This window comes from Macaca thibetana, chromosome 3, assembly GCF_024542745.1.
Source record: "Macaca thibetana thibetana isolate TM-01 chromosome 3, ASM2454274v1, whole genome shotgun sequence".
In the NCBI taxonomy this organism is placed as follows: domain Eukaryota; kingdom Metazoa; phylum Chordata; class Mammalia; order Primates; family Cercopithecidae; genus Macaca; species Macaca thibetana.
In genome coordinates this window covers 9,251,275-9,275,515 of record NC_065580.1, presented here as the reverse complement: position 1 = coordinate 9,275,515, position 24,241 = coordinate 9,251,275, and the positions used below count along the sequence as shown (strand labels likewise).

General features: G+C 57.2%; 1 protein-coding gene and 1 long non-coding RNA gene across 9 annotated transcripts in view; one reads left to right on the top strand and one right to left on the bottom strand.

The window, feature by feature from the left end:
• Positions 1 to 1,340, bottom strand: part of LOC126951655 (uncharacterized) — a 50,805-nt gene extending 49,465 nt beyond the window's left edge. Inside the window, exon 1 of the long non-coding RNA XR_007724580.1 lies at positions 354 to 1,340. This is a non-coding gene — a long non-coding RNA (uncharacterized LOC126951655). The remainder of the gene's footprint in view (positions 1 to 353) is intronic.
• A 241-nt stretch (positions 1,341 to 1,581) lies between these two features.
• KRBA1 (KRAB-A domain containing 1) lies at positions 1,582 to 21,254 on the top strand. Of its 8 annotated transcripts, none has more exons than XM_050785786.1 (17): positions 1,582 to 1,772; positions 6,272 to 6,398; positions 6,780 to 6,854; positions 7,557 to 7,712; positions 8,109 to 8,261; positions 9,127 to 9,267; positions 9,500 to 9,673; positions 10,448 to 10,603; positions 11,388 to 11,585; positions 12,038 to 12,211; positions 12,610 to 12,783; positions 15,190 to 15,342; positions 15,863 to 16,045; positions 16,821 to 17,009; positions 17,097 to 17,237; positions 18,335 to 18,439; positions 19,883 to 21,254. In XM_050785786.1, exons 1-17 carry the CDS (start codon positions 1,761 to 1,763, stop codon positions 20,722 to 20,724), a joined length of 3,153 nt encoding a protein of 1,050 aa, XP_050641743.1. In that variant the 5' UTR covers positions 1,582 to 1,760; the 3' UTR covers positions 20,725 to 21,254. The 8 variants fall into 8 exon arrangements, with proteins under 8 accessions (XP_050641743.1, XP_050641741.1, XP_050641740.1 ...); XM_050785784.1 differs by having other exon boundaries at positions 8,106 to 8,261; XM_050785783.1 differs by having other exon boundaries at positions 6,735 to 6,854.
• Positions 21,255 to 24,241: the final 2,987 nt, after the last annotated feature.

Genomic DNA, 24,241 nt, shown 5'->3' with positions numbered 1-24,241 from the left:
CCTCCTGTCAGATCAGCAGGTGCTGGATTCTCATAGGAGCCGGAACCCTGTTGTGAATGCGGGATCCAGGTTGCGGGCTCCTTAGGAGAATCGAATGCCTGGTGACCTGAGGGGGAACAGTTTCATCCCCAAGCAACCCCCCTCCCTGTCCATGCAAAAATTCCCTTCCACAAAACCGGGCCCTGGCCCAAAAGGTTGGGGACCCCTGGTTTAGGGGGTTTTAAAGTTTAGGGATCCCAGGCCGGAGGGTGGGCGGTGGAGAGGAGCTGGGAACAGTACTACATTACTGTAAGGAGCCCACCTCACCTCGGCACGGAGGTGGGACCCGGCCTAAAGCCCAGGCGGGGACTTACCCTGAGACATGTGGCCTGTAGGGCTCTTGAGATGAGAAGTTGGACTTTCAAGTTTCCCCTTTCTGCGAAGTGGGGCCTTGTGATATCTTCAAATCCTTGTTCAGCAGGCTGCGCACACACCGGTCCTGTGTCTAAGGTGTCTCGGGCATGACCGAGGGGGCTCTGCCCGGGTGGGCGCGCGCCTTTCCTCAAAGGCCTGGTCGAGGGGTAGTCGGCATAGTACCCGAGTTCTGGGAGGTGATCACAGTCGGCGCAGCTGCAAAGGCCAGCCCCGGGCGGCTGGGCGAGGAATTCCCTTTCCTTCCCTCCGATATTGCCAGGCAGAGCGCTCTCTGGGCCGTAGGGTCTGGACGGGACTTCCAAACTCAGAGCAGAGTCTCCTCTGCGTGGGACCACACGCTTCCTTTCCCCTCCAGGCTTCTGTCTGGCACAGCAGGCTTAGCCCCGCAGGCCCCCTTCCTGGAGCCTTCTATAAAAATGACCGGGTCCTTCTCCAAACAGGAAAACGAGGCTTGCTGCGCCTCGCCCGCACCCCCGGAGAGCCCCGCTCTCGCCTCGTCCGCCCGGACCTGGCCTTCGAACTCGGGAAGCGCAGGGGGAGGCAGAGGAGGGTGGGCCGCGCTGCCTTCCCGCATCACACGTTTATTTGAGGTCTACCACGTGCCAGGAATAACTGGGGTTACCAGACCAGCAAACAGGCACGCAAAATGCGACACGAAGGTAGGTCATGGCTGTGGCAAGCGGGAGCGCGGGCGAAAGACGTGCGGACGCGCGGGGGCCTGGCAGCTGCTCTGGCCCACCCACGCCCGGCAGGACCCTCGACCCCTTCCATTCCGGGTCGGGTTTCCCCGACCGCGGCCTCTGGGAAAGACGGCTCCCTTGTCATCCCCACCATCAGCCCATGGCACATGGGACGCGCTCAGTGGTGGCTGCGGAAAATGAATGAGTGATGCGCGGCGCGTACCCGCGGGCTTCCACGCCCACAGCCAGCCCGGCGGGTCTCGGCGCGCAACCTCTGCCCGCACTTGGGGGCGGGGACAAGGGGTGGGGACGGGGACGAGGCCGGAGCCAGGTACGCCCCGCCCCGCCCTGTCTCCGCCCCCCGCTTCCGAGCCGGCGCCGCGGCGCCTTCTGGGAAGTGTAGTCCGCGCCTGCCCCGGCCAGCCGGCCGGCCGGCCCCCGGGCGGAAACGGCACCACCCGCCAAGGGACGCGAGGCGCGCGGGGCGGGCTCAAAGAGGCCGGGGGCGGGCCCAGTCGCGCCCACCCCCGCCCCTCCCCCGCGGCCCAGGCCTCCCCGGCCCCGCCTCCTCCTGCGCGGACCTGGGCGCCGCCAACGAGGGTCGCGCGCGCTCGCGCCAGGGGCCGCGCCGGAAACTGAGGAGTGGCGGGGAGGCTGATCCCGGGGATGGCGCGCCAGGTAAGGCAGGCGGACGCGCGGACCCCTCGGCGCAGTGCAGCCCCGAAGGCGGCAGGGCGAAAAAGAGCTGGGACCCCCCCGCCCCCAACTTCGGGATCGACTGGGCGAGGAGGGGCAGGCCTGATGCTCGGGGGTTCGTGCCGGGAAGTTCAGGTCCTTGGATAATCTCTCTGCCGCTCTCCGCCCCCGGGTACCCACGGCCCAGTCTCCACCTGGGGAAACCCCCCTTGTCGTGGCTTCTTTCATTACAAGTTATTCTGGTAGAGTGGGCATGAAGGCCTCGGAAGGAGTGAGTAAATCTCATACTTCTATTCTTGGTGGAATCCTGGATCCCGGGGCCTGGGGACGTGGAAATGGGGAGAAACAGAAGATAGAGCAAACCCCAAGTTTTGTCCTGGGAAGCCTCCAGGTAAGGCTTTTAGATCGGAGAACTGGAGGGAGAGCCCCAGGCTGTGATAGCCTGGGCACCGTTTGGGCTAGGTTTTGTGTGGGCTGTGACGATGCCAGGAAACTCTGGTGCTGGTACCAGCGAGGCATCAGGTATCTGGTACCGATACCAGCAACTGCTGCACGTCCTTCTGAATGGGCACCTGGAGCCAGTTCTGCAACTGTGGTGGCTCCTGAGCTTTGGCCAGTCTGAGGCAGCATGGATGGGGGGCAGCGAGTGACTAGGCAGAGCAGACACAGTGCCAGGCCCTTGGTATCATTAGTGCCCCTAAGCATTTGGGGAGAAGGGAGAGGCCAGGCAAATTGGATATTGTTGGGCAGGGACAGTCAAGTGTCCTTTTCAGGTCTGGATGCACAGTTAAGTAGCCCAGGGACACCCTCGCTCAGACATGCCCATGGCCCCATCCTAGGGCCTCCTCATACCACAGTTTCCCGTTCTGTAAAGTGAGGAGTTTGGGCTGACCTTTCAGATCTGATGTTCGGGGAGGGGAATATCCTCACACCATGTAGCTTCATGGAGAAGGTGGCCAGGGGTGACCTTGGGGAGTGGTAGGTCACAGTCAGGTGGAGAGGAGCAGGGAGGGTTCCCAGAAGCCCAGGGGGATGTGAGCACAGCCTCCAGATTGAGAGGCCCTGGGGCAGGGTCTGCTCTGGGAGCCCGAGCCTGAAGCCCACTGGGAGAGCAGGTGTAGGCTGGGAAGGACCGTGAGAGAGGGGCAGGTCCAGCAGGCACTGAAGCTGCAGTTTTTGTGCCAGGCTAGTGACACTGTGGAAGGGTGTGTTAGGAGGACCAATGTGCAGCCGTGAGCTAGGAAGCTGCCCGGTTACAACAGTCCTGGGTCAGGCCAGAAAGCTTTTCTCCAGTGGTTGGGGGAAGGAGGTGAAGTGGGGCCCAAGGAGGAAGGCTGGTGGTGTGTGGATAGAGCCAGCCAGTGGTGGCCTTCCTCCTCCCGAAGATGAGTGTTGTGGTCCAGGTGTTTGCACACTCACACTTGCCTTGCTCACTCCCTCACACACAAAACCCTCACTCTTCCTTTGCTTTTTCTGGGCAGAGGGAGGCCACTGGCAGAAGTGCTTACCCTGGCCACAGTCAGTTCCCATTTGCATTTTGTAAGAATTTTGTCACAAAACAGTTTGTCTTGAGGCTGAGATGGTGAGAGGCCTGGAAAGCATCTCTTACAGATTCCTGGAAGAGCTGGGATATATTTAGCCTGGAGCGAGAGAGGCACCGGTGGTCAGGAGCAGTGTGTGGAAGAGCTCAGCTGGCGGGCTGAGACCTGCAAGCGGGCGTTAGGCAGACAGGCCTGGCTGCAGTATTACTAATCATAGCTCTTAATATTAATAGTCCCTGCATTTGTTTCAGGCACTATTCCTGTATTTGTTTTGTCTTCACAATGTCTCTATGAGGTAGGTTGTTATGATCCCAGTATTATAGATGAGTTCGCTTAGGCCCAAATGGGTTGTTTGGCTGAGGTCTCATAACTAATACGAAACAAGGCAGGGATTGGAATTCTGGCAGCCTGGCTACTGAGGCTAAGCCCCAGCCACCATGCTCTGCCCGGTCTCTGGGTCCAGAACCTCTTAACTTCCACATCAGGTCAGCGGTGGTACCAGTGGAACCAACACAGCTGGTATCATGTTCTTACTTAGAGCTCAGACCTGTCTTGCCAGCTCTGTGTTGAGCCACCAGAGTGTCATGTGGGAGCCCTCTGCCTGGCATGAACCAAAATTCCAGACTCCCAGAAAGAAAGCAGGGGTGTGGCACACACCACATTGTTTGTTCAATCTAGGCACCTTGAGCCACTTCCATCGTTTAGGGAATGGTAGGAAGCCTCCTGACACCTAAATGCCTGGAAGCCAGCCTGGGGCCCTCCTGGCAAGCAGGCCTTCCTAAGGACAGCAGTCTAGGGCCGCTCTGCGTGCTCTTCTGCATAGACCCTGATGTTGGCTACATTTTCTCTGTTCCAAGACACTAGGAAGAAATGTAAATAACTCTTTGAGAGAAGTTTTGGAGGGTGTCTGAGACTGTGCCTGAGAGGGAGTGACCATACCTGGGCCAGAGCCGCAGAGGTTCAGGGAGAGTCTGCACATTGAGGCAGGAGGCAAAGGCTAGGGCGTCTCACTGCCCATGGGCCTCTGGGCTTCTGGGCCTCAGGCTGGCAGTCACTGGAGGGGGTGCCCCTTGCCAGGGTTGTAGATGCAGCCTGGCCAGAGAGGAACATTGGTAGGTGTGACTGCGTGGGACAAGTTAACAGCTGTTCAGGGAGAACAGGCAGAGAGCCCGGCAGTGAGTGGACATCAAGGCTGCCAGTTAGTGGCAGGGACGGTTTTTTGTTGTTTTTTTTTTTTTTGAAACAGGCACTGGAGTACAATGTTGTGACCTTGGCTCACTGCAAATTCTGCCTCCCAGGTTCTAGCAATTCTCCTGCCTCAGCCTCCCAAGTAGCTGTGATTACAGACACCTACCAACACGCCCAGCTAATTTTTGTATTTTATTAGAGATAGGGTTTCACTACGTTGGCCAGGCTGGTCTTGAACTCCTGACCTCAGGCGATCCACCTGCCTGGGCCTCCCAAAGTGCTGGGATTATAGGCGTGAGCCATCACCCCCGGCCTGGGACGGTTTGTAGAATCACTGACTTGGGTGGGTGCGGTGGCTCACACCTGTAATCCCAGCACTTTGGGAGACCAATTTGGGATGACCACTTGAGCCCAGGAGTTCAAGACTAGCCTGGGCAACATAGTAAGATCCTGTCTTTATTAATTAATTAAAATAGCTGTGCTGAGCACATGAAACAAGAGGTGAATTATCTTTGCTTTATTAGGAGCGTTTTCGTTTTCTTTAATAATTCATTCTTACAAATAAATAGTTTAACACTCATTTCTCAACAGGAAGGACCCTTCCCATAATTTACCTTCTGTTTGCTTAATTTGCACAGTTAATTTTTGCCATAATTTTAAATTCAAGCCTATTGATGCTGGTCATTTTCTAGTGTCTGATGGCCACTTTAAAGTCCACTGAAGGACTTTTTTTTTTTTTTTTTTTTTTTTGAGATGGAGTCTTGCTGTATTGCCCAGACTGGAGTGCAATGGTGCGACCTCGGTTCACTGCAACCTCCGCTTCCCACAAGCAATTCTTCTGCCTCAGCCTCCTGAGTTGCTGGGATTACAGGCGCCCGCCACCACGCCTGACTAATTTTTGCATTTTTAGTAGAGACAAGGTTTCACTATATTGGCCAGGCTGCTGTCAAACTCCTGACCTCAGGTGATCCGCCTGCCTCGGCCTCCCGAAGTGCTGGGATTACAGGAGTGAGCCACCGCGCCCAGCCGAAGGACCATTTTTAAAGAAACGTAGACAAAAATGTTCCTGTTACTTTAAAAAGCCACAGGGTAGGAGGAGATGAGTACAGAGAATAGGAGATAGGAGTACAGAGTGTAGAGGAGCCTGGTGACCCAAAGCTTCCAAGGGCGACCCCAGGTTTCTTCTGTGCACCTCTCTAAACCCAGCACACAAACTAGGTGGACAACAGAAATGTATTCTCTTACAGCCCTGCAGGCGTGAAGCCCTACATCATAGTGTGGGCAGGGCCACACTCCCTCTGAAGGCTCTGTGGCTTCTGGTGGCCCTGGGCATTCCTTGGCTTGTGGCTGCATTACTCTAGTCTCTGCCTGTCTTCACACAGCCATCTTCTCCCTGTGTGTCTGTCTCTGTGTCTCTTCTGATAAGGACACGAGTCATACTGGATTAAGGGACCCCCCTACTTAGGATCATGACCTCATCTTAAGTAATTCCATCCACAGGGACCCTGTTTCTAAATAAGGTCCTACTTATAGGCATGGGGGTTAGGACTTCAGCGTGTCTCTGCAGAGACACAGCTCACCCCCAGCGCTGTCTCCTGAGGGGATTCCTGCATGTCAGACCCTGCCCCCCGCTCTGGCTATTATCCTGGAGTGTGCACCTGGAGGCCTAAGGTGGGGTCACCAAGTGCAGGGACAGCTAGGCTGGCCCCTCTGGGATGGAACAACTAACCCCCCTGGAGACTGTGCCTGCAGGTGTCCATCACCTTCAAGGACTTGGCAGTGCGGTTCTCGGAGGAGGAGTGGCGGCTCCTGGAGGAGGGGCAGAGGGAGTTCTACCGAGACGTGATGCGGGAGAACTACGAGACGCTGGTCTCCGTGGGTAAGGACAGGAGGCAGCAGCATGTGCGGCAGGAGCCTGGTGGGCAGTGGAAGGGAGACCGGAGTCCCTGGGACCTGGCAGCCTTAGTCTTTCCACCTGTGAAATGAACACGGGGATCGTTCCTGCTGCTGCTGTTCTATCTCCCAGGACCGGGTTCTAGGTACAATTCGGTGGGGGTATGCGGTGGCCTCTGAGGTTCCAGCCACTCTGTGGTTCTTTGAGTTTAAGTGGTCACGTGAACGTGCACAGACATGCAGGGGCCTGGGGTGCTACCCAGCTGTGTGCGAAGCAGAGGCCACTCCATTCCCAGGGCCACAGTTCCCTCTTCTTTCCCAGGGACAGCTGAGCTGCTCCCCCTCTCTGCTTTCCTGTCACCCTCAGAGTCTGGAGGAGCTGTCGTGGGAGGGAGCCACGCTGATGAGGGGCAGGAGCCTGCTGGTGGCGGAGGTCCCCAGTGTAAGTTATCTGTCAGACTTTGGGCGTCTCCTCCCACTTATAGATCGTCAGGCCCGGGCAATGTGTCACCTCAGCCGGCTCAGTCCAGCCGCTCACCTCCCTGGCTCCCCTACTGCAACCTCCCAAACTTTCACCTCTCATCCCTCTGGGCTGGAAGCCTGTTATGCAGAGAAGCACTCAGAGGAAGCCTGGGGTCACCCTGGAGAGTACCTCCTGCCTCAGGCCCCCCACCTGCCACCACCCTGAAGCCTTATCACAGCCACCCCTGCAGAACCTGCCCCAGCTCCCAAAAGTCCTGCCACAAGGCTTACATCCCAAGACCTCAGATGGTGGACATGCTCCACTGGCCCAGACTGGGCAAGGCCAGGCATTTAGGGGGTGCCGAAAAGGCAGAGGGCCCAGATGGTGGGAGAAGTGTGGCGGCAGCCCGCTTGGGCATTCCCCTGGGAGGCAGGGAGATTAACGAGTAATGCAGAACAGAAGAGCCCTGTTACCCAGGCCCTGCCCCCATGCCCTGGCTTTCCCTTGGCCAGAGTGCCTGGCCTGAGCCCAAGTCCTCTATATCTCATGGGACATGGTGTCTCCTCTGGCTGCTTTCCTGTGGCTGGGAGGATTATGTGAGATGCTGGGTGTGAAAACACGCACATAGGTGTGAGTGCTGAGCAGCCGCAGGGGTGCGGGGTCACTGTGGCCTCTCCGCAGGGGGACAGCCCCGGCACAGCCTGCACCTCACCGCCCTGGTGCAGCTGGTGAAGGAGATCCCAGAGTTCTTGTTTGGGGAAGTCAAGGGCGCTATGGACAGCCCCGAGAGCGAGAGCCGGGGAGCCAGCCTGGATGGAGAGAGAGTGAGCCCCGAGGGTAAGTCAGACAGCGGGGCCAGTACACGCAGCCTCCTCTGCACTCCCCATGATGAAGCGCAAGTCCACGGCACTGCACTGCATGTGGGCTCCCAGGCACAGGCGGGGAGGCGGAGTCATCTGCTGTTCCTCACGGCTAGGCCGTGTGCCGCCCTCTGAGTGTGTGGCCATAGCTGGTGAGAGGGCAGCTCAGGCTTTCTCATGGTAGTTGCTGTGTGGCTTTGTCACCCTCCACCCACTGTGGCCCCATCAGAGCCCAGTGATGACAACGCATAGCTGGCTGACATCCTGGTCATTGTTGGCAGCACATGGGAAGGAAAAGACCCAGAATGTGACAGTGTGACAATGTTAGGGGCATCTTACCAGCTGTTGTCTTTTCCCTGTTTCCCGACAGCAGCTGTGGCAAGAGAGCCTTGCCCTCTCCGAGGCCTGCTCAGCTGCCTTCCAGATGGCCCTGCCAGCCAGCCCCGCCTGGCCGCCACGCCCACCGACAGCTTGTGTTCCAGTGGCCCAACTGGTGACGGGGTCCAGGGAAGTCCTCTCCCCATCAGTGAGTCTGACACAGCAGGGACAGGGAGAACCAGCATTTCAAGAGCCCTGACCATGGCGTCAGGGGACCTGGACCCTGTGCCCTCTTCATTTTTTTCTAGGACTCAGTTCCCTTGTTGCTCTGTTTTCTTGTTGACAAAGTGCCCCAGGGAGCAGGACCACATATTTAGCCTCTGGTGTAAACACCAAAGAGGAGGCATGATGCTCAGCCCCTGGGGAGCCTCTCCTCCCGCCCCGATCACTGAGCACTTTGAACACAGAAGCCTCCGGCAGTTTCTCACATGCAGGCCCACGGCCGGCAACATTCACATACCTGTGTGCACTGGAGACCATCTCATCACAGCAACCCCAACTGCAGAACAGGGCCAGGCGAGCTCCTAGGATTTCTCTGGGGTCTCATTTTATTTTTAAAACTTATTACAAATTTTGCATTTGTCTGTTTTTATAAAATATAATTCAAATTTATACGGAATAAAATTGGCATTCCCAAAAAACATACCCCATTTAGCTGTGGTTTCATCTGGTGTTCAGGGGGTGTCGGGCACATTTGCTCTGGGGTTCTGTGTGCCCTGGTTTGAGAAGCATGAGTGTGGGATTGTGGTCTACATGTCGAGACTGCCGGCATCACTTGCTGAGCCAAATTCGGTGGCTGGGCTCATGGGGAAGGGCCTAGGGGTGTTCACAGTGAACCAACAGTCTTGCTGTTTACAGTTAAACCAGAAAGAAATGGTGAAAGCCCTCAGCCCTCCTGGAACAGGGACTTGGGTAGCTGGAGAAGGCTGTCCTCTTCGGGGACCAGATCTGGGGTGATTTTCCAGAGTCTGGAGCTGGGGCTAGAAAGGCCCTCTTGTGTTCTCCTGCAACAGAAACTGGCGACAAACCATGGCCTACAAGGAAGGAAGGCCCAGGAGCCCCGGGAGCCCCGGGCGGGGAGCCCAGCCCTCCCACCCTTAGCCCCAGCAGGAGGAAGAGCCGCAGAGAACAGGAGAGAGGGACCTCGGAGGCCGGTGAGGGGCAGGCTTTCCTCAGTGGGGTGGTGATGGGCAAGCGTGTTTAGTTCACGCGAGGAGGTCATGCTGCTCCCCAGCCTGGGCCTGGTGGCAGCTCCACGAGGCAGGCCTTGTCTGTGTTCTCACGGGCGGGAATCTCAGCCGCCCGGAGACCTGAGTGCCTGCTGAAGCACTCTTGGGTGCCCCGTCAGGACTGCACTGACCCCGGCCCACCTTGTGTGTGCTACAGGAATTTCTCCTGGGAACAGCCCCTTGCAAGGCCTCATCAACTGTCTGAAGGAAATCCTCGTGCCTGGGCCCCAGCACCCCGAGACATCCCCAAGCTTCCTGCCGCCTCTCCCCAGCTTGGGCACGTCCAGGCTAACCAGAACAGACCTGGGGTCTGGGAGCCCGCCCTGGGCAGGTGAGTCCTAGGGCCTCAGGCTGAGGTCCCTGAAGCTTGGTTTGCATTTCAACAGTGATTCCTCCTGCTCCAAACTATCTCCCTTAGGGATCGTTACCAGCTTGGCCACTGCTGTGTTGCCATTGTCACCTTTCTGGAGCCAGGTGGCTCTCTTAAGGACAGCATTTGGTCAGCTGGGAAAAGGAAACTTGGAAGCAGGCTTTGCCCTGGTTTCTTCATGTCCCTTCCTCCCGACCCGGGACCCGAGGGGAAGAGCTGCAGAGCTCATATGTCGCTTTGCATTCATGCCAGGCATGATGCATGGGGTGGGCTTGGGCTCTGGACGGCATGGTGGAGGGGCCAGGGCACGGGTCGTGGAGTCAGACCCTGACAGGCTCCTGACGCCTTGAGCCTAGGCTGTTCCCACTCACAGGGCCGCAGTGAGCTTAGCTGCAGTAATGTGCTTATTGTACAACTCCATTTTCCTCAAATGTAAGTTTTGTTCAGGACCCACAGAGCTGTCTCGAACAGTGACCCCGACAGCCCACTTCCTTCAGTTTGTCCTCAGAGCGATACCACATGTCTGCCTGCAGGGCGACTTCCATGCCTTCCCTCTCTGCCCTGTCCAGTTGTGGCAGGTGTGTGAACCCAGGCACCGGGAAGACTCAGTGAGCCCCTGGAGGATCCTCATCTTCAGAGCTGGCCCCACGCCCCTCTCACTTATTCCGCTTGTTGTTTGTCGTGAAGGCTGAGGACACTGGGCTCCAGGTGAAAACATGTTCCTTTTTCCTTTAGTGAAGACCGAGGCAGCTTCAGGGGATTGTCCCCTCCAGGGTCTGCTAAACTGTCTGAAGGAGCTCCCCGAGGCCCAGGACAGGCATCCCAGTCCCTCGGGAGTGGGGAACGCACGGCTACAGGAGAATCCAGGGGCCTGGAAAAGGGGTTCTGGAGGTAAATTCTTCTCACTGGGCTGGGAGGGCCCCTAGACGTCCTCTGTTACCCTGCCCCAGGCAGGGCTATAGGTGGCCCCCAGCATAAACACTCAGGCCCCCACGGTGGCCTGTCGGGGAGAGGAGCCAGATGCGGGAGATCACCGCTGTGTAAATGGAGCGAGCTGCATGGGAGGAGCTCGGTCAGCACTTGATAATTCTCAGGCTGGCTCCCAGAGGAGGAGCTGGACATTCCGAAAGGAAAGTGGGGAGGGAGCGAGATCAAGAAATATAGGATGGAGCTCTAGCCCAGCACACACACAGCTCCTCATTGTGATTTGGGGTCCTGCGTGTTTGGGTCAGGTTGGTATAACTGAGATTTGGGATTTCTGCCATGTGTGTGAGGGCTGGGAACCCCAAATCCTAATTATACCCACCCAGCCCACACATGGGTTCACGTTTCAGTGCATGTCACCTCAGCTGTTAGCTTCTCAGAACAAAGCCCTGAGCAGCTGGGTTGAGTCAGGTGTGCTGGCCATGGAGAAAGACGTGATTGGTGCTGTCCAGGGAGGGCCGACTTCATGCCTGGTAGAAACCTTGGGGGCACCCCAAGGGGCCATGGTGGGGGAGGAGGTGTGTGACTCGTCTCTCTGCTGATGACTGACAAGTGACAGCATTCTGATCCAGTGACTGCTGTGGAGGCACACGGGCTTTGGAAGCCCCTCCTAACCCTATAAAGACCTCAAGGGGTTCTCAGGGTGAGTCCAGGCCTGAATCTTGGGCTTCCCACTGGCCTCCTCCCGCAGGGCCTGGACACCTCCTGACCCCTCCTCCCCGTCCTGGTCTTGGAGCTGGCAGCCTGCTCTCTGTGAAGATGGAGAACAGCTGGGTCCAGAGCCCCCCAGGACCCGCATCCTGTCAGCCTGGCAGGCAGCCCCTCAGTCCCTCAGCCACTGGAGACATCAGAGGGGTCCCCCAACCCAGCTGGGGCCCTGAGGCTCAAGGTGAGGCCTGGGGTTGGCTGCTCTGGTGGTCTTCCCCATGGGCTTGTCAGTCTCTGGCAAGGTTCCACCAACCCCAGGGAAGCAGCTCTCAGCAGGGAGCCGCCCCCCTGGCCTTTCTTCCCAAGCAGTGAATCCCTTCATCCATGGCCTCCTCAGCCCAAGCCCCTGCTGCCTCGGGGCCTTTGTTTTGCAGTGATTCCTGGCCCCGGAAGCTGCCCCTGCTGACGCGTGGCCCTCCTCACTTCCCTCCTGTCTTCATGCCTTCCAGGGGCAGGGTGGGGGCAAGAGCAGATCAGTCCCCCACAGAAGGGTTTCTTGCCTGGCAGGTCCCAGAGCCTGGTGCAGGACTCATCAACCTTGCAGAAAGCACGTCGGGTGGAGCCAGCCAGGGGTCTGATGGGCAAAGCTGGGATATGTGGGAGATGGTGACAGGGGGCTCTGTCCTGTTCCAGCTGCCAGTGCCTCAAGCTCACCGCTGGAAGCCCTGGAAGCCTGTCTGAAGGGCATTCCCCCAAGTGGGTCGTCACCTTCCCAGCTGCCGGCCACTTCTTGTTCCCAGAACCCCCAGCCAGGAGACTCTGGGTCTCAGAGGCCTGAACTGCAGCCCCACAGATCACACAGTGAAGGTAGATTGTGGCCATGGGCGCGGGGTGGCGTGTCCCTGGGCACAGCAGTGGAGGCAGATGCTGAGGACTGTCAGGTCATTATGTTGCCCAGCCTCCTGAGGCGCAGGCCCACTCCGCCAGGCTGCCTTTCATACTCACCCCCAGACAGCTGCCTGCATGTGGCGAAAGCCAGTGCAGATCTTCCTGCCCTACTTCCTTCTCTCAGAACTCTCTCCAGTCACGAGACTCACTGTGGGGTTTCTGTGGGTCACGCGCTATGGGAGTTTAATCTGTGCCACAGGGAAACCGTAGTGGGAGATACTTTGGGGCAGGGTCTTCTGGTGCCCGTGCACCCCGTGGCCCAGGGGTCTCCTCTCCAGTGAGCCTCCTGGTGACCACAACTGTGCTGTTCCCTACAGAAGCGACCAGAGAGCCTGTTCTGCCTCTGAGCCTGCAGGGCTGTGTGAGAGATGGCCCCACCCGGCCCCCAGCCCCCCGAGGAACCCCCACCAGCTTCTCCTCATCCAGCAGCACTGACTGGGACCTGGATTTTGGGAGCCCTGTGGGGAGCCAGGGGCAGCAGCCTGGAAAAGGTGAGCTGGGCCAGCCCGAGGCTGGGGTTCATCCTGGGAGAGGACTTGAGGCCCCTTGCCCAGTTCCTGTGGCTTGACTGGGTCAGACTCCCGTGCCAGTGCTGGGCGCAGAACCAGGGATACTGAGGCAGGAGCAGATGCAGGGCTTACCTTGGGTGGGTTGTTGGGAGCCTACCCAACAACTGAAACAGAGGGGGCTCCGTTTTAGTGACTTGTCTCAGAAGGGACAGGACAATGTCTAAGATTTCTTTTAAAATCTTTTTGGGCTGGGCACAGTGGCTCACGCCTGTACTCCCAGCACTTTGGGAGGCTGAGGCAGGAAGATCAGTTGAGGCCAGGAGTTTGAGACCAGCCTGGGCAACATAATAAGACACCGTCTATACAGAAATTTTTTTTTTTTTTTTTTGAGACGGAGTCTAACTCTTGTTGCCTAGGCTGCAGTGCAATGGCGCAATCTCGGCTCACTGCAAGCTCCACCTCCTGGGTTCAAGTGATCCTCCTGCCTCAGCCTCCCGAGTAGCTGGGATTATAGGTGCCCACCACCACTCCCAGCTAAGTTTTGTATATTTAGTGGAGAAGAAGTTTCACCATGTTGGCCAGGCTGGTGTCAAACTCCTGACCTCAGGCAATACGCCTGCCTCAGCCTCCCAAAGGACTGGGATTACGGGCATGAGCCACCGCACCCAGCCTGTACAGAAGACTTAAAAAATTATCTGAGTGGAGTGGCACCAGTAGTCTGTAGTCCAGTTACTCAGGAGGCTGAGGCAGGGGATCACTTGAGCCCCAGCATTTGAGGCTGCAGTGAGCTATGATCACACCACTGCAATCCAGCGCGGGGGACAGAGTGAGACCTCCATCTCAAAAATAAATAAATATAAATAAAAATTTCCTTTTTGCATTGAATTCCTTACCCTAGCCACAAAGAATTGCCTGTAATATCAAACTGACGCCCAGCTTAGGAAAACATACAGTGAGGTTCGTGTCAGAAACACTTGGGAGTATGCTTGGTGACCTGTGCCTGCCCCGGTCACTCCAGTCGAGTTTGCTGCAGACTTGAGGATCTTGCAGGACTCCAGCATCTCCTCTTGGCCTTTTTATTTCCCCCACCCGGTTAATCCGAGTCCTCTTGGTCTGTGTTGTCCTGCCGACACCAGTCCCTCTGTCCTCACCTCTGTCCTGACTGCCAACATATTTACTGAACAGGCCTCTCGCAGCAGCCACAGCTCTGGTCAGGCCTGTGGGGCCTGCCAGTGTCCACAGCAGCCTGAATTCCCAAGCCCCACTAGGGGTTAGCCCCTTGGGTGTGGGGCTTTTCCCCCAAAATGCAACTGACTTCATAGGTAATATGATCACATAGCTTTGTTCAAAAGCTATAAAAGGTTATGTGGGAAAAATGAAGTCTTCGGAGCTGCAGCCCCTCCTGCCACTGCTGCGAGTTCATTCCCCTCCTCTTCCTCACACAGAGGGCGGCATCTGTACATGCCCCCTCTAGGCTGCCTTTGTCATCAGCATTTGTCTTTGACTCCTTTCTATACTTTTCATATTCCTTGGCCACCAGCACCAGTTTCTTCTTTGGGACAGCAGCGTGGTATTCGGTAGCATGCTTCATGTGTCCTGCCTGGGTGGACTTTGTTTACTAAGTAACCCAAACTGCAGGATATTTCACACTGCCTTTCAGAAGCTTCCAGACAACTCCCGGCTCCCTCTGTTGCCCCAGAACTCAGCGGATGTGCTGTGGAGAAAATGCACGTGGAGGTCCTCTGGTTTCCCCCCTGCCCTTCCAGCCCGTGGACATTCAGAAGCGCTGCGGGTTGCCCTCCCGCTCTGTGCCTCGGCCCAGGATCATCAGCAAACGCTTTTAGGAAAGAGAGTGGCAGCACTGTCCGCTTTATTAGGAAGGGCTCTCCTCGCTGTAGAGTTTCAGTTCATCTAGTTCCTGTTACTCACACGGCTGTCACTGGAAATAGGATGTTTACGTGTATTTAGTTCTTTCCTAGTTGAAGCTGCATGCATGTGGGCCTGCCATGGCCCAGAGGCGAGGGGGCCTGTGTTGTTCCCCTCTGTGAGTGGTGAAGGAAGTCTTAGCACATTCCATCTGTGGGGCCACCCCTGATCCCCTGTGCTGGGGACACAGGATGTCGTCCCTCACAGTAGTGGCAGCTGGGTGTGCTGAGGAGGACTGGAACCCACACCTGTGGACAATGCCATCTTGACAGCCACAGGCCAGGCTGCTTCCACGGCAGCCAAAGCAGGGCCGCCGCAGAGCCAGGACTGACACGTCCAGTGCTCTGTGCCCAGCACCCCTGTGACCCTGCTTCCCTGGACACAGCAGAAGAGGGGAGACTTCTGCGGTTTGCAGAGATAGAGCTACAGCCCCCGTCATCTGTGAATGTTTGATCTTCACAGGAAGCCCGCCAGGAAGCTCCCCACTGCAGGGTCTGGAGAACTGTCTCAAGGAGATACCTGTGCCTGTGCTGCGGCCTGCCCGGCCCTGCTCCTCAGGAGCAGACAGGGGACCGAGGAGAGTGGAGCCCAGGAACTGGACAGCAGACAAGGAAGGTAATAGCGGCTGCCGGGGGCCAGGGTGTAGACAGGGCTGCTCCGAGGATGCCCTGGGCGCTGCACCTGTGGGCTCATATCTGCTTCTGAGCCAACATGGTGCTCTGGAAATAGGCCTGGGCTGAGCCTTGTTGGAGGCCGGAAAGTCTGTTCAGCACACACGTGCAGACCTGCTGGCATCTGAGTGACGGGGACACCTTAGTGCCGTTGTCTGTGGCTCCACTGCCCTGGCTGGAGCTGGCTCCTTGTGGCCAGGTGTCCTTGTCCCGGCCGTGCCGGCCCCATGTGCCTTGGTGTCTGGGCACCAGTTTCTGAGCCCAGGGTTCCACGCAGCTGGGTCTGGGAATAGAGAGGTTCTGGAGGGTTCGGGCGCTCCCCGGAACATGGCAGATGGGTGTTTCCCACACCTGACGCTGGTGTGCCCGAGAGCCCAGCAATGGCAGAGACTGTTCCCTGTCCCTTCTGTGGCAGCACGAGGCCCCGTGGGGCTGACAGGCCGCCTGTTTTCTCATTAAAACAGGACTGAGGGCCGAGGCCTGGGAGTCAGCCCGTCTTGGGCACGGTAGGGGAGAAGTGCCCACCCGGAGCCTCCGTCTGGTCAGCCCACAGGTGTTCACCTCCAGCTGCGTCCCCGCCTGCCACCAGCGGGGCCTCAAAGACCCTGGGGCCACCAGGCCAGGAGTGTGGAGGTGGCTCCCAGAGGGTGAGCTGGCACCTGCCCTCGGTACTGACAACCATGCTTTAGTTAAAGTGTTTGACAAAGAAATAGACTTGCCCTCTCTGTCCCTCTGTTCCTTCGCCATCTCTCATCCTTTGCCCAGAGGACAGAAGCTGGTGCCAAACAGCAACTGAGGTTCACTAAACAAGAAGATAAAGTGTCACAAAGTGCTGACAAGGAGCGGGGTCGGGAAGATCGTTGTTTGTGTCCATCCATTGGGTTTCTCCTGTGGAGAAGCTTCTTGGGGGGCTCCCGCTGTCTACTGCTGCTGCTTGGTTTAACTTCCAGCAGAATTCCTTCCTCGATCTGCCACAGGGCCTGGTGGGATACCTTTGCTGAATAAATGCGGTTTTGCTGACTCTCCCATCAGACGAGGATGGGCCCTAACTGAGCCCCACCATTGGGCTGCTGGCCCTTATGAGATACCGGGGTGCAGGGATGGTACCTGCCTGGTAGGAGAGGCCACCTGGCCTGTGAGACCTAAGCCTGGCTAGAACCAGACTGCTAATGACTTCCAAGGACTGGAGATTTCCAGAAAGTTCCCCAGCAGACTTTCCAAAGCTGCTGGCGTCCTGGCCAGGCTCTGGCTTCACTTTTGTCCTCTTTCTGTGGCAAGAGAGGCAGCCATTTAGGGTCCCCTAGAACTCATGTTGAGTGTGGGCTGAGCTGAAAGGGGACCAGTTCTGTGTGCCCAGACCCTAAGGCACAGGCCTGGCTCTCTTCAGGCTGATGACAGAGCACTCTCTGGTCCCCTGCTCAGGGCCTGCCCCCAAGCCCTCCCCGCTGCACTGCCTGGAGAGCGCCCTGAGGGGGATCTTGCCTGTACGGCCCTTGCGCTTCACCTGCGTGGCAGGCCCCAGCCCCAGCCCCGGCTCCAGCTCGAGCTTCAGCGGCTCTGAAGGAGAAGACCCGAGGCCAGAGCCCGAGCTCTGGAGGCCGCTCCTCCAGGGTGAGCCTCTTCGGAAAGGGAGGATAGCGGGGTGTGTGCTAGAGTGCCAGTCACCACTCTGATGCCAGCTTTGTTTGTGACATTAAGAGAGGGACCGCCTTCCCAGCTGTAAGCCTCCTGTCCCTCTGTCCCCATGTCCTGGTGGGACCCCTGCTGGAAGCAGTGGCAGCAGCCCTGGTGAAGACCCCAGGAGAACAGAGCCCAGGTACTGCAGCGGCCTTGGTGCAGGTGAGCCTGGGGTCTCCTGAGGGGGCGCCCATGCGTCCCCCAGAGGGCCAGGAGTCCAGACTGGATCCTCTGAGTCCTGCCTGTCACTTTGCCTGGCCCTTGCCAGGGAGTCCTGCACATTGGCCGTGCTTTAGTTCCCTGTAAGGTGAGCTGTGTCCGAGAGGGAGGGCGGGGCTGCTGGGGGTGCTGGTGAGCAGCTGCAGGGAGGTCTGGGCCACCCACTTGAGGCCATGTACACAGTGTTTGCACTTGCGAATATACACGCGTGCATGGAGACAGATACGGATGTATTTATACGATAATAGTGTATGCTTTTAAAACTTGGCATCAATAACAAAAGTCTCAAAAGTGAGATTTCCCCAGCTGGGGGGACTTCTTGGAGAGTGTCCCATTAGGAAAGCTAGAAATGCTGCCTGCTGCCCCAGGTCACCTTGCTTCTCAATCTCACTGTGAGCCAGTGTTTGCTCCCAGCGGGAAAAGCAGATGGGACAGGAGACAGGTCCCAGTTGCCTGGGAGAAAAGAGAGTTTAGATAGTACTTGCTGGCCTGGCCCCCCTCAGGAGTGCTGGAGGAGGAGGAGGAGGAGGAGGAGGGGAGAGGCAGCGGTAGAGGATGGGGAGGAGGAGGAAGAGGCCAGAAATGGTCAGTGGAGGGAGCTCTCCCCAGCTCCTGCTGCTGGCTCCATTTACAGCCCTGGCCCTGTCTGTGTAGGCCCGGGCCGTACCACATTTCTCACTCCCCAGTGGGCCTAGCGGAAAATGGCAGAGTGGGCTGGGTATGGACCACAGGATGCCCCAGCACGCCCTCGGAGGTCTCACTGGGGCACGACCCACAGATGAGAATCCTTTTTCCCAGCTGCCTCTCCAGCCACCAGCTCCTGCTGGAGCCCCCTGCAGACCGGGCAGGAACACCACACACACGCACCACAGCGGGCCCTTCCACCACAATTAGCCTCCCTCGTGGGCCAAGTGTCCATCTTCTATCTCATTTAGTCATGGTTTGAAAGTTGAGAGTTTGAGATTGTTTTAGGGTATGTCAGAATGGCTCTGGCCAAACGATCGTCTCCCTGCCCCAGGGTCTCTGTGCTTTTTCTACAGGTACAGCTGGGGATCCCTGCCCTGTTTCTCGGCTGGAGAAAAGGCCCAGGGTTAGTGAAGCGTCCAGAGGCCTGGAGCTTGGACATGGAAGACCCAGAGTTGCAGGTGAACTGGTGGCTTCCCCCATTCCCTCTGCACAGGCCAGGACCCAGAGCCCCCGCTTGGGGAAAACAGCCGTCCAGGGTCACCATTTGGGTGATGGGTAGGAAAAGTCTCACCTGTAAGCCACTTCAGGTTGCATATTTCATTTCAGTGTTTTATTACAGAACCAGTTGGGATTTTCATAAAAGCAGACACACCCTTTAGAGGTAGAAATTGAGAAGTGAAGAATCAGTTTGGGGCTTGAGGGGACTTTAGAGAATAGGTGAGGAAACTGAGGCCAGGATGACCTGGCCACGGTCATTGTGAGAGGGTTGGCTCCGTGTCACACGCCTGCCCCTGCAGACCCATGGTGGAAACATGCAGGGGGCCTGGCATCTAGTGCCCTGGGTCACTTGGGGACAACCCCACACCAGGAACTTTCAGTGCGGCCTGCGGCAGGTTCTCTTATTGGCTCAGGGTGTTGGCTTCTGTCCAGGCGCCACCGCTTTGCTGAGAGCTCTGAGCTGCCTGGGGCCACCGAGCCTTGCCTGTCCTCTGTAGAAGTCCTGGCCGGGGTCTCCAGGCCGAGATCCTTGTTGATGAACTTGACCAAACAGCGGTTGGGTCCTTTAGCTACTCCAGTCTTCACTTTTTCCTCGGTTTAAAGCCTTGGAGGTGCCGAAAAGAGAAGGGCAGAGCCACAGCTGGGGGCCCAGAGAAACAGGGAAGAAACCACCTCTGCACCCAGCCTGGGGCTGAACAGGTTCGGAACGGCAAGTGCCTGGCCAAGCCCTTCTTGTGGTTTGCCCAGGGTTGGGACCAGTTCCAAGGGAATTTAGGGTGAAGGATTAGGTGATCTTTTTTTTTTTAAAAAAAAAAAAAAAAAAGCTTATGACTCCTGTGAATCTGTAACTTCTGAATGGGGAGAGTAAAGGCAGAAGTGGGTGGGAACCCTTGTGGTTTGCCTGTAACCAAGAGCACTGAGTTCTGGAGTGGCCCCACAGTCACCCCACAAAAAATGCGCAGAAGGCCCTTGGCTGGCCTGGCCCTCTTGGCCCATCTCCTGATGCTCCCATGGCCTTGGTCTCATGCTGTCCAGGGGCTCTGGGCCCTTCTCACTGACTCCTAGGGCAGGGCTGCCATTTGGTCTCATTAACAACACAAAGACCCACCCATTCCTAGAAGGTGGGAAGACCGCAGTTTAGGAAAGCCTGGTTACCATGGAAACCCAAACCCAACCTGTGGTTGATCCTGCCCATCAGTTTGGGGAACAGCCAGGAGATGTAGCCAGTTTTCATGCCATAACCATTGGCATCAGCGTTTTCAGGCCTGACTCACCTTCCTTCCCTTCTGGAAGCTGGGCCTTGGAGGAGGCAGGGTACTGAGCGCCCTTGGTTCAGGGGACCTCTGGGGAGAGAGAGTTCCTTACAAACCAAGAACTCTGACCGGTCCTTGCTCTGGTTTTAGCCAAGACCCATGGGAGGCTGCTCCCCCAGGTCCCACCTGAGCCACCCCGTGAGTCTCCACCTCCGGAGCTGCCCCCTCAGGAAGCCGCGCCTCCAGTATTGCCAGCCTCCTCCCCGCAGCCGCCGTGCCACTGTGGGAAGCCCCTGCAACAGGAGCTGCACAGCCTCGGTGCTGCCCTCGCAGAGAAGCTGGATCGCCTCGCCACGGCGCTGGCAGGCCTGGCTCAGGAGGTGGCCACCATGAGGACCCAGGTGAATCGGCTGGGGAGGCGTCCCCAAGGCCCTGGGCCAATGGGCCAACCTTCCTGGATGTGGACCCTCCCACGGGGACCTCGCTGGGCTCATGGCTCTGGTCACAGACACCTGCCCTACTGGAGGCAGAAGGGACCCACAAGGCCTAAACCAAAGATCCTGCGGGGCCAGGGAGAGGGCTGCAGGGCGGGTGACCCGCCAGGACTCTCCAGAGGGACCGCTCGCCGGGCACCTCCGCTGCCTCCAGACGCTCCCCCGGCAGAACCTCCTGGGCTCCACTGCAGCTCTTCCCAGCAGCTGCTGTCCTCCGCACCCAGCTGCCACGCTGCGCCGCCTGCGCACCCCCTCCTCGGACATACCGGCGGCCACCAGAGCCCCCTTCCCCCTTTAGTGCCTGCTGCCTTACCTCTGCAGGGAGCCTCTCCTCCTGCAGCCAGTGCAGATGCAGACGTGCTGACCTCGGGAGTGGCACCAGCAGGGATCCCAGACCGGCCTAAGGAGCCGAGCAGCCTGCTGGGAGGAGTGCAGAGGGCACTCCAGGAAGAACTGTGGGGTGGGGAGCACAGGGACCCGAGGTGGGGGGCGCATTGATGGCATTCCTCTTCTCCACATCTGCTCATTCTTGCCAAGGGTGCAGTGGTGGCGTGGAAGCCCTGTCACCCAACCCCAGGCCTCCCTCTCCCAGGGGATGCCATCTGTCTTAACTGTTGCTGGGAGCCTCACCCTTTGTCCCAACTGGGCAGAGTCCCCAGGTGCTGTTTGCTCAGGAGGCTGCTGTGGGGGGGCCTTCCTCAGCCTCTGGCCCTCTTGGCTCAGATTCAATCAAATGTTGCTTCCCTCTCCTGTCTTTCCCACTGGAGCCGCCCAAGCTTGTAGGTGGGTGGTGTGCACAGGCCATGTGTGCCCCACATATGCAGGGAGTGCCCCACACAGCTAGAGTGGCCAGGAGAGCGCCTCCTAACCACCAGCCATTCCTGATCTCAGGAGTCATGAAGGGCTGGGCTCTTGCCTTCCTGGAGTAAATACTGGCACAGATTTCATTTGAAGAGAACTCGGCCGCTTGGTCTAAGCTGGACTTACCTCTGTGGATTCTGAAATTAAAGAAGTGAGTTGCTAAGGAAGGCCTTGACCTGACCCCTGTAGAAGGGAGCTCCATGCGGGCCCACGGTGGGGCGGGGCTGGTTGTGCCACCAGCATGCTGCCTCGTCTCCCGACATTCTGGAGAACATTCAAGAGTGTGCCAGGAAGGGTGGGGGAATTCCCACAGGACTCATAGGACTCCCAGGGCACACTCTGTGAGTCCCCCGGGGCTGCCGCACAGAGGACCCCTGACTGGGCAGCTTCAACAGCAGCATTTACTGTCTCCGTCCTGGAGGCCAGAAGTCTACAGTCCAGGTGTCAGGGTCGGTTCCTTCTTCGGGCTGGGAGGGAGGGTCTGTCCCGGGCCTCTCCCCTTGGCCTGGAGATGGCTGTCTTCCTGTTCAGATGGTGTTTTCTACACAGCTGTCTCCAAATTTCCCCTTCACATCAGGGCGGCAGTTGTATGGAATTATGACTCACCCTAATGAGTCCCTGTTAACCTGATGACCTCTCTAAATACCCCCTCTCCAAGTGAGGTCACATTCGGAGGTACTGGAGGTTAGGCTTGTACCGTACACTTTTGGCGAGGGGCACGGTTCAGCCTGTAACACACCGAAGGAGCTTCTTGGGTTTGTGTTGGGAAAAGGCATGACCAGGCGTCGCTAGCCCACCTGTGTCCTGGTTATCGGAGTGTGCCTGCTCCCAGCCCGCTTAGCTGGCGCTTGGCAGTGCGTTGGAACTGGCCTGCCTGTCATTCCCTCGCGTCATCTTCCCAAGAGGCAAAGTGCAACCTGTGTGCCCCCAAATCCCTTATTTGACCTGAGGTGGTTTCAGGACCTGTGTGTATACCTGTTGCCTGGCAGGGTCAGCCTGGTGTGGGCTGGCACACTTGGCCCTGTCCTCAGGTCCCTGAGGAGCCTGGGACACCAGCACTATGGCCTGGGGCAATGCTGGCTGCCCACCATGACTATAGGAGCAGTGCCTTGTGGCTGCAGCACCCAGTATGTCCCTAAAGTCAAGGTCACTGGGGACACACGCGGAGCCTAAGTGACCCGCAGCTGAGCAAGGGGCTTGGGAGCTGAAGCCCTTGCTCTTTGCCGCCCTGTGAAAGCAGCAGGGCAAGGACACCTGTCAGAGGGGATGCGAAGATGCTTTCTGGACTAGAGTGAACCCCGAAGTGACTGGAAACAGATCCTAAGATCATGCAAGTAGGATGTTTATTGAAATGCGGAGGCTCATCACTCACAGCAATGCTTGCACAGAATTAGGAAGAGAAAGGCTCTAGGCTGCTCCAGCCTGAGGAGCTCTCCTTGTGGTAATAAGCAGGGAGCAGTGCCGGGCACATTTCAGAGCCACAGCAAGGGGTGGGACACAGTTTCAGAGGAGGGTTGAGAAGCGAAACCGCCCCTTCCCTGACTCTGACTGTGAGGAGAGGACTCTTGCCCACCCCTGCTGCAGCTGGCCCAGTCCCGTCCTGCCTCCCTGTCCTCCCATTATCCTTTCCCTTCTAAGCAGGGGTCACTGGGCTGTTGGCTCAATGGGAGGGGGGCCACCTTACACTTCCATGTGGCACATTAAGGTGGTTTTGCTTTGCTGGCTTCAGAAACAGCCACCACACAAACCCTAGTTGACAGGCACAAATGAACAAATGAGCATGGTAGCTGTAAGTGACTGTCGCAGCCTTCAACCAGCAGAGCTGGGAAGAGAGCATGAGCCCACACCAGTGCCACCAGCACTTGGCACATCTTCACCCTGGGCACAGATGCCCCCTCCCGGCCTTTGCCTGCTGAGACAGACGAGGGTATTCAGGACTGAGCCTGGTCGAAGTGGTCCGGACCCAGCTGGACCATATAAGTTTAAAATTGTTTTAAGAATGTGAATTCTAAGTAATCAGTGGTAAGAAGTTCCATGGTCTGCAGCTGTGTTCCTCCTGCAGAAGCAGGTGCCTAGGTCTAGGTCTCCAGGACCTGTCCATGGTCACTGAAATGCCTTCTAGCATCAGTGATCTAGTGGAAAAAATCTAGATGCCGTTGAGGTCTTTGGTACTGTGCCCATCTCCTGTAGGAACTGTACAGTGTGACTTGGAAGAGGAGATGTGGTCACTTTGATGGGAGAAACGGAAGGAACTTTTTGAATTCAGAGGAGCTCCAGGGTCTGGGGTGGGGGCAGAGAAGGCTCCAGGCTGCTCATTCCATCCTGAGTGAGCCGAATGGGTCCTGGCTGACCTAGGTGCAACCTTCCCAGTCTGCCAGTCAGAGTTCCCCAGCAGGCAGGAACATGTGAAGGTTCTGCTTCAAAATACGAATGAAAGGGCTCCTCGTGCCCCTATTATTTCCTGGCCACTCCCAGGGGTCCTGATGGAAGGGAGGCTGACCTGCAGGGTGCAAGAACCACGATTCACCGCTCCCCACGAAGGTGCTTGGTCAAGAGCACCAGGCATGCTGTTAACCTTTGTGTGGGTTTGTGTTTTGGATGTGGCTCCCATATACAACGTACAGATTTTATCTCATAAACCATCTTGACAGGTTTTGCTCTTCACTGGGAGCCCTTAATCCATTTAAATGTAATGGACTGACTGACTTATTTAGGCTTTCACAGACTTTCTTTCTTTGTGCTTTTTGTTTGTCCCACCTCTTCTGGGGCTTTCTCTTCCCTGCCTTATTTTGTATCAACACTGTTGTGGGTTAAAAAAAATCGTTCCATTTTTTCCTCTGCTGGCCTCAAAATGTAAAGAACTAAGAAGAGAAACACAAATTTGGGAGGTTTTAGCATATCTTTCTCAGAAATTGATAGAACAAATCGGGAGTGATGTAGAAGATTTGAAAGGGCTCCTTAACAAAACTGGCCTGATTGATGCCCATATAGAATAGTACACCATGGGGCCAGGCGCGGTGGCTCACACCTGTAATCCCAGCACTTTGGGAGGCTGGGGCAGATGGATCACTTGAGGCCAGGAGTTCGAGACCAGCCTGGCCAACATGGTGAAACCCCATCTCTACAAAAAATACAAAAATTAGCCGGGCATGGT

Coding starts and splice junctions, on each gene's coding strand:
- KRBA1 (XM_050785782.1), top strand. Junction 7,713..8,105: donor AGAGAGAGTGAGCCCCGAGG/GTAAGTCAGACA, acceptor GTTTCCCGACAG/CAGCTGTGGCAAGAGAGCCT. Junction 12,784..15,189: donor GGGGCAGCAGCCTGGAAAAG/GTGAGCTGGGCC, acceptor TGATCTTCACAG/GAAGCCCGCCAGGAAGCTCC.